This window comes from Daktulosphaira vitifoliae, unplaced genomic scaffold (assembly GCF_025091365.1).
Source record: "Daktulosphaira vitifoliae isolate Bord-2020 unplaced genomic scaffold, ASM2509136v1 Scaffold_4, whole genome shotgun sequence".
In the NCBI taxonomy this organism is placed as follows: domain Eukaryota; kingdom Metazoa; phylum Arthropoda; class Insecta; order Hemiptera; family Phylloxeridae; genus Daktulosphaira; species Daktulosphaira vitifoliae.
The window spans coordinates 43,211,392-43,221,106 of record NW_026099575.1 but is presented as its reverse complement, the minus strand read 5'-3'; the positions used below and the strand labels follow the sequence as shown (position 1 = coordinate 43,221,106).

Genomic DNA, 9,715 nt, shown 5'->3' with positions numbered 1-9,715 from the left:
CTAGTTGTTTACTTTTTTTATTAGCAAAAATAAAATCGTTAATCAAAATAAAGTTAAACATTCTGAAACAATTTGATGAGAAAAATATAATAAATAATTTTTTCATAGAACATGATAGGTATATTTGTTTTTTTCTTCTGTACGAAGATGAGAACGTATTGCCCTGATGTGCTTTTTATGTCTGTCCATGAAAATTTTCAGCTCTAATTATATCGTTTTTAATGATAAATACATCGCTAAAACCGATTTTAATCTAATTTAACTTGTCACTGGTGCAGATTAAAAAAAAACACTTAATTTTAGGCAAATTTAATTAAGTTGTCAATGATAAAATATCAAAACTAACTGAAGTTTTATGTTTAAATCGTTTTATTATTATGATGGTGTCACGTTACCATTATTGTAAAAAATTATTATAATAAAATACAGACAGCGCATCCGCTTCAAGAGAATGATGAATTGTCGATTAATATTTATTAAATAATTGGCAATCGTCCGAATTACTAATTAAACCCAAAAGACCTGACCATCGTGGTCAGTCGATTCCAGTGCTTTGGGTTATTCATCAGTCTCAGTACTCGGTTGTTGCTGTTCGGCTTACTGCATAAAGTCAAGTCTTTGTTTTTCTTTTTTTTATCTACTTAGTCTCGTCCTCAACATTTCAGAGTACTTGTGTCTTGCACTTAATCTGCACTTTATACTTTGTTATACTCCTTACCTGGTACGCCAAGTATTTGTGTCTTGAACTTCGTCTGCACCTTTTGAAAAATTGTTCATTAAAATTAGAATTATAATATTTCACGTTACAGTGTGAACGGTTTATCATAAACCACTATATTAAATTCAAAATAAAATGATAATGATTAAAATTAGTTTGATAAAAAATGCTTCAATGCAAATATAAAGATAGTGTTTAATTTTAAGAAATTGGTTGATTATTCCAAAAGCAAAATCAACTCCTATTTTCTTCATTATTCCTAATTAGTAGTGAATTAGAATTATAAGTGTAATATATGAATAAAAATGTATTATAGTATTTAAATTTAGTAAGAAATTGATATATAACAATTCAGTATTGTAATTTTTAAGGAGAAATTATAAAAAATGATAAAGTGGCTGTATAATTCAATACTTCTATGGGAAACGTGTATAAAAATTAAATTTTCATTAGAGTCAATAATATACTTTTCTAAATAAAGTTTCACGCCGATTACATATCCGTAATTAGTTTTTTATTATCACGTGTAATTTTTGATATTATAACTAATTAGTAAATATTGAGTATAAATCAAAAAAACTTAGGTTAAAATTTCAATTCAACAACACATCCGATGAACTAGTAGGTGAAACTATTTATATTTCTGAATATTAGCATATTATAGAATACAATAAGGTATAACTATAAAGTATATATAGTATGTTTCGGAATATTTCAGTTGTAGCATATATTTAAACATCATGATTTATACATAAATGATTACTATAATTTATTTCGTTTTCAACACTAAAAATATTGATTTTAACAAAATATTGAACTTTTCGTTAAATTGCAGTTATTATTATTATTAACTGTTGGCTACTATTATTTAAAATTCAAATTATATTAAAAATATTATGTTTTTGAGTATTAGTATGTTTAAATAATAACTATTATTTAAAAATACTATAAAAATTAGAATTTTTATAAAATTTGATAATATGGTTTGCTGGTACATTTTAAGAAATGTATTGTTTAATAATAAATTCACATTCGCCATACTTTAGATAATTTACCTATTTAAAGATATCTTTTTGAAGATTTTTTTTTTACTGATCAACGATAACTGTTGGAATTTTTTTAGAACCATGTGGTATTTTCATTTCTGATTTTACTTAGGTATATTTCTATTACTCGAGCAGTCAATAACCGCAATATATATGTTTTTTTGCTTTTTAAATGTATATTAGTATTATTATTTGACTACTTACATCAATATACACTTCACTTTATATAGTTACAAATATTCTAAAAAATAGAATATTAAGACATAAAATAAAGATTTATAATTAAGATGTAGAATTCTGTGAATGGTTATGACAAAATCATGACTATATACAGGACCTATTTTATATACCTAAGCATCTCTAGTTCAGCACAATCCTGTCGGTGACTGTAGACGGACGATCATCTGTAATGAATTAAAATAGAAGTTTCGGGAAACTTCTAAAATAATTATTCCACATAAATAATTATCAATTTTAAATACTTTTCTGACCGACAATAATTTTATCACTTTTTACAAATAAATCGCTCATTCGGAGCAATGTTTACATTATTGTCAATCTTTTTAATTAAGCGTATTTGTGGCGTCAAACAGACGGCAGGACAAAATAGTTCAATTCTTAAAAAAAACTAATCTTCCTTCATTACCTTACAAACTAGTTTAATATAAATTCTCACTCAGTATTCGTCCATACTCTTACTCTTTTATATTAAAGTTAATAATGTAAAATTCATGTTACTTTTGTCAACCTTCATTATAAGTCTTACACATTTGTTAAATTAATTAATTCAAATCATAGAAATAAACTCAGTATGTTGCCCCTCATACCAGTATTATTATTTATTTAAATTAACTTAAAATTTTGACGTCAACAAGGAACATCATATTGATTTATCATAATGAATCTATATATATATATATATAGATTTATCATCTATCTACGAATCCTTCTGGATATCAAGGTAAGTGTAGTCGTAAGACTTGCACTATATAAATGTTATATTAAGAAATAGGATAGAGTGGATGAGAGGTAGGATAAGGATGATATGAATGAATTCAACACAATCGATATAGTTTATAACACTTCCACCATCCCCCCATCCTATTCTACAGTCTTCATTTTTCTTTTTATTACACATCATACGCTGTAGAATGACATTTATTATAATATTATTTATTCATAAACATAGTGAGATTCTTAACAACATCTATATTGTTTTTAAAAGAGAATAAAAGTCAAATAGTTCCAAAATTACGTATATTTAATTTGCTTTTACTTTACTACAGTAAAAAAATATATAGCTATAGTTTTTAGTTATTTCGTCAATAAAAAGTCAATTTTTAAAATTTAACCATATAAATTTGTATTTGTTTTTTAATGTATTTTTTATATTTTGAATGATAAATTGAAATACTCGATGATGTCATTATAATAACAAATTTAAGTATGCGAGTTTTAATGTTTAACGACAATATGTCAAGTGCATAAAATCTATTTTTTTTACAAAAACATTATTTTAGAATAAATAATTAATATTTGCATTATTTCAATATAAATTGCAAAACCACGTACCTAAAATTATTTAGCTAAAATTTAAAGATTTCAATAATTTTTTTTTTAAATTGTCATTTTCTTAAGTAGAAATATTATTGTAATGCATTTAAAAACTATACTAATCTTTTGTTCAGTTAGTTTTTTTACCGGCACAATGGTAAGTATTTATTAAATTAATTATTTATTTTTTTAACAAATATATAATATAAATATTTATAGAGCGAGGGACTTAATGCACCACAAATACAATGTTATAATGCATTGGTAAAAGATTTATCATTTAATAGTATAGAAAGAGTAAATAAAGTTTTAAAGTATTTTGGCATCAAAGAAAAGTATAATTTTAACTGTACAGGTAATTATTACGTATAATTTTTAGTTTCAATTTTTTAACATGAATTTTTATTTTTATACAGAGTGATTCTTATAGCGTCAAAAGAATCACTTTGTATATCCTTCAATAAAAATACTCTGCTTGCTTTAAAATTTATTTAAAATAAAAAAATGTATTTAAAAATTTTAATTAAACTCAATTTGAAATATTATAATAATATACTAATAACTTTTATAGTTGAAAGTTTTTAAAATAAATTATCTTGAATAATTATTTTTAACACTTTTTAATCCAACTCATCCAAGCGCCTGCTCATTTATTGAAAAAAAAAATTGTTTTTCTATTTGCGCCAATGTGTATTTCTGTATCAGCGATTTGATAAATACAGTTGAATACAAAAACAATTTTTATTTTTAACGATAATAATCGTTTAAAGCTATTATATTTTTATTTTATTAATTATTATTAACTAGTCGAGACCACGACGGGATCATACGCAAAAACAAAAAAAGAGTGGCGGGTGAAGAAACAGTTGAGATTTTATAGAGAATATATTTAAAGTTAAAAAAAGTGATAAAAAAATTAAAAATACTTAAAGGGAAAATGTGCAATATTAAATTTTATAAATAGAGCTAAAATGTTTAAATTTAAATACTTAAATTTCAAGGAGAATTAAATATTTTTTAACCTAATTTCACTTATTTATAATATATTATTTATTTAACAGTGTAACATATTCTAAGAATGCTAAATAAAATTTTCTTATAATAATATTTACATTAAACATTTTTTTTAAATATTAATTATTATAACAGTAGTAGTAATAGTACCGTATAAGGGAGGGGAATGAAGTTTAAAATTTAGATAAAGACTTTTTTACGATTTTCGCGATGTCATCGCCTCAATGTTTAGTCATGTAGACATATAAATGTACACTAACATACATCTACAGCTCTATAATTCAAGCATTCGCAGTAATTCTACAGCGTCGGTTGGTTTAATTGTCTCCAAATGATGTAGTCGATACTCAATCAGAAATTAACAACAGGTGCAATACTGCACTTAATATTTGCATTTCTGGGGTAGTAGTGGCTACCAGTATTAACATTAAACATAAACATTCTGTTATAATCATCTGTTTTTAAGGTTTAAACATTTGCTTAAGTTTAAAACAGTTTAAAACATGTTTGAAACACTTAAATTCTAACAAGCTTTTTTTTTTCATTTTCTTTATTAATATAATAAAAAAAAACACAGCATAGGGGAGTCGCGGCACAGTGGTGACGTGGCATAGTTGGATCAAGTATAATGATATCTGACAGTGATTAAAATCACTATCAAAAGAAAACGCTTCGATGCAAATCTTTAGATAGTGTTTAATTTTAAAAAATTGGTGGATTATTCCAAAAGCTACATGATCTGCTATTTTATTATTAATATCCTGAATGAAAAAGGGCTTATTAAAAAATATTATTTCTCATAAAAAAATTTTGTTGATCCATACACTTTTCAATAAGTTATAGCATTATAAAGTTAAAAATGTAAAAAATAAAATCCAAAATTTTCACACGAAAATAGCATTTGGTAGCCATTTTCACAACGAAGACAAGTCCAGAAGTCAAATTTTTTTTTCCATAACAAATACATTACATTAGATTTAATTTAAGATATATATAAAAGTGTCAGACCTTCCGGAACACTTTCAAAAGTTAAGTTGAAAAAGTTAATTTTTTGTGAAAAAGTTGTCACATTAAATCCCCCCTGTGGGCTGGTAAAGGGTAAAATATTCACAAAATATATAAAATGATAGGTGAATACCTAAGGTATAAATAAAAAAAAAAATTTATATTGATTTTTCCATTTTTGAAAAAGTTATGGCAGTTTTTAGTAAAAAAATTTCGAAAATTAGCGATTTTAAAATTTATAATTTTTTTGGAGCTTTCCCCTATTTACGGAAAATTGTTTCAATTTTTGAGGGTAATGTCTTCGACTTGATACGATATGTGATCTTTTGACGTATCGTTGAAAGAATCCGTTCGGTGAGAGCTGAGAAAAAGTGGTAACAGACACAAAAATAAAGCTAAAATAGGAAAAATTCTCAAATACAAAATATATTATACAAATTTTTTAACTTTTTGGAATTTGGGGATTTTTAAAAATATATGACCAAAAAAAATATTATTCGATTTTCCCTCGTATTTCATTTAATATGTAAATTAACTAAAAATAATAGAAGGTTTTTATAGAGTTTTTGACGTAAAATCTCATTTTCATGAGGAAATCTGCCATATATACACATAATTTACAATTCCTAATTAAATTTCTTAATTAAAGTTTTATTAAAAAAATTAATTAAATTTAATTAAAAAATCGATATCTGATTATTGTATTTTGGGTTTCGTTTGGAAGTATTGGATGATGACGATGCAACATTATCGAATCGGTTTAATCTAATCTAACCTTGGGAGTTAAAAATAACACCGTAATTCCGAAAAAATTAAAAATTTTAAATGTATATTTACCTGTGTTATTATCTGGGTAAGCATACCTTGAATATTTAAGGCGTTTGGATATCTCATCTAGCGTTAAATCCTCATCTGACTCGGAATCATAAATAGTTGTCATTGGTAGCTGAGAATTTTCACATTTTTGAATATGTTTCTTCATACGCAGAACTAGTCCAACCATGATCACTTTACATTTTGATTGATTGTTTGTTATTATCTTTAACAACATTAAAATATGACCAAATGGCATCTTTTTTCCTTCCCGTAGACGACATTTTTCAAAAAAAAAAAAACACCACAAAATAATTTACTTAAGTAAATAACAATACCGTAGACGTTATTGCAATAGCCAACTTGTAATGCGAAGTTATAAATAGTATGTGGTTCCTTCATTACAATTGGTTTTTTTATTTCGGGGATTCACCAGCACAGTCTCATGGCGGTGGTGTCGGCGTGACGTAGTTCGTAACACAGCTGATCGCGACAGTTTGGTACAACGTCGGACTTCAAATAAGGTGTCTATCATTTAGTAGAATGAAAAAGAATAGATTAAAAATTTTAAATTAATACTATGTTTGAAAAAATATGATTTAAACAATGTTTTTTTTCTGAGTTTCATTTGTTTAAAACAGAAAATACATGTNCTTTAAAAGCGTGTTTTTTTAGTTTTTTAAACTATATTTATTTTTTCAACCCTGTTTGGCACGAAAACGTTTTTCGTACTGATAGATCAGCACTGGAGGTTTTGTATAACCAATATTACGTCAGTACTACGCCAGCAATAGTAGCTAAATACTGATCTCCAATACTGGATCAGTATTTAGATTAGACACCAGCCAATAATACTGTAGTACGGGCTAGCCAATGGACAGTTGATAGTACTGGTGCAATACTCCGCCCGTCGACAATATTGGTAATTAACAAAAATGTCTGCTTTGACAGCAGAACAAGTAAGATAGGGTATATTCACTTATCTCTTTAACTGCGCTCCTGTAATATATTTAGTGCCAACTAAGAAAATTTATCCAAGAACTACCACTGTATTTATGTTATTACACTACGTTTGTTGCACCTTAATATTTATTAGATAATACTATTTATTACAGTATTAAGCGATTCCGAACAACAAAAATTATATATGTTACACTGTCTAGCTGAATTTATGTTATATTCTGTAATAATACTAAAAAATTTAATTTTCTTTCGAATTAAAAGAGCTCAAAAATTATTTTATAAATATACTTTTTTTACCGTTCTTATTTATAAAAATAAAAAATTCCTCTAAATGTTACACTAAAAATACAACTTGTAATTCCATTTGGTTTTTTTAACTTAACCCTTTAAAGCCACTGTAAATATATTTTTAAATTACGTGTATACAATTGAATGTAATATGTATGATAATAACTTATTTTTTTAAAAACACTTATAATTTCATAAATTTTTAAGAAAAACTATGTAGCATGAAATTTTAGTCATCCTGAATTTAAGTTATCAATAATTTATAGATGATTCTTTCATAAAAGCTACGGATATTCTAAATTTTGTGGTACAATATAACAAGTTGGGCGATGATAAAAATGTAAAATCTCATATTAATTACTATATTATCCTTTTTACCTGAATCATTAATAAATTATTTTGCATTTTTTAGATGGAAAAACTGAGCAAAGAAGAGGTAAAACAAATCTCAACTGATTTCCAAAAAATTTGTGACAGAAATGGTATAGTAATGGATAGTAATAAATATGAAGAAGTGATTGTTATAATTTACCACTATGTTGGAAGCGTAATTATAAGTTTATTTAAAAATATTTATAATTTTTTACACGTGCGTTTGAACGCAACGCCCGGTGATACTCGTGCGAGTCAATTAATGCTCGTTACTTTTGTCTTAAGTCAGTCTATGTCTAAGGGGAAACAATAAAGGGAGTGGATTGTATGAATGAAAGTAGAATTAATTTAAAACATATTAACAGTTAAATGTATTAAAATATAATATATATAATTACAACAATGAGGATAGGCCCCTCCCTACCGTCATTGTTGCACATTTAGTATTTATTAACGCCACAATAAGTGCGAACATATACAAAACGATTAGTTACAAATCAATCTTAAATTGAAGATAAACAATCATTATACTTATCGGCTAAGTTGTAACGACTTATGACAATATTGTATGTATCAATGTGAAGTCGAATGCGATTAGCTGACTAAAGTGCACAATATGTCGTGAACGGTGCTGTGGTGATGTCATAAAACAAATAATCCCAAGGACGATACACTGAGAACGCACAAAAGTACGATAATCGCAAGGATGGTGTGTCACTTTTACAAATAACTATGTGTTCACAAGCACCAGAGTACCACATAGAAAAAACGCTAAGACGGCGGTGACAATACAGACACCGAAAAAAGGAACGACAGTAACTTGGCGTCGTGAATTGACCGCATACGTAATCATACAACATAATGTCCTTATGTAGCGCTAAAAGACTTAAATAAAATATTTGAGTTTTTATTTTATTAGTAAATGGCATTTAAATATTTAATATAACTTAATTAGTTTATTAGATATAAAAATTTTAGGTTTCAAATTTTTGAGGTAATATATTGGCTATAAAAAACAAGCAATTTTATAAAGGGATCTAGTTTAAACTTTTCATTTATTTTTTTGGAGGCTATTTCAATTTAATTATTAAACATTTTCGAGTAGTCGACTTCTACAAAAAAATAAAAAATAAAAATACAAAAAGTAATAAACATTGAATATTTTTACAGTAGCAAAACAATTATTTATTTACCAGAATCATCGATTTCGTCTTCATAGTTCAATGTAGTATAGCCTGACCATTGTTTTTATATTTTAGCTTTGTTCAGTATTACCTTGTAAATTTTCGGATACTTATCATTATTAAACTCATCAGATGTCATTTCAAATGGTTTTAAAATACAATTAACTTTTTCAGAAGAACGCGATCATTATTATTTACCAGTGTGATAAATTTTTGTATAATTTTTTTTTATCATCACTTTACTCTTCTATTGACATCAAAATAATTAATTTTGTATTCCACATAATTTCTATTTCTTGAATTAATGCTTTTTGAAATTTGATATTAACACCAGTTGTTTGATTCATTTAAAGCTTTAGAATTCTGAATAAGTTTTACTACAGGTGCTGTTATACAGTATTCATAAAATCAGTAAATTTCCTTAATAATAAATTTGTTTGAACGCAACACCCGGTGATAATTTGCTGGTTAGTTAACATTCGATTCTGTTGTCTCTTATCATGCAGGAGAAACAAGTAGGGAGTAGACTGTATAAAATAAATAAAATGTATTTAAGAATATATAACAATTAATTGTATGAAAATTCTAAACCAAAAATATTATTTATATATATATATATATATAAATAATATTGAGTTTTTAATTTAATAGTAAACGGCATTTGAATTTTTAATATAACTTAATTCGTTTATTATATATAATCATTTAAAGTTTCAAATTTTTGAGTTAATATACAGGTATAATACACAAGGGATTAC

At 25.7% G+C, this 9,715-nt stretch overlaps 1 protein-coding gene across 2 annotated transcripts in view; it reads left to right on the top strand.

Annotated features, from left to right (window-relative positions):
* The first annotated feature begins 3,327 nt into the window (after window positions 1-3,327).
* Window positions 3,328-9,715, top strand: part of LOC126906131 (uncharacterized) — a 19,357-nt gene continuing 12,969 nt past the window's right edge. For both annotated transcript variants that reach the window (XM_050686434.1, XM_050686433.1), the window contains exons 1-4: window positions 3,328-3,475; window positions 3,538-3,673; window positions 7,668-7,741; window positions 7,814-7,948. In XM_050686434.1, the coding sequence (XP_050542391.1) occupies window positions 3,419-3,475; window positions 3,538-3,673; window positions 7,668-7,741; window positions 7,814-7,948 (402 nt within the window). In that variant the 5' untranslated portion in view covers window positions 3,328-3,418. The remainder of the gene's footprint in view (window positions 3,476-3,537; window positions 3,674-7,667; window positions 7,742-7,813; window positions 7,949-9,715) is intronic.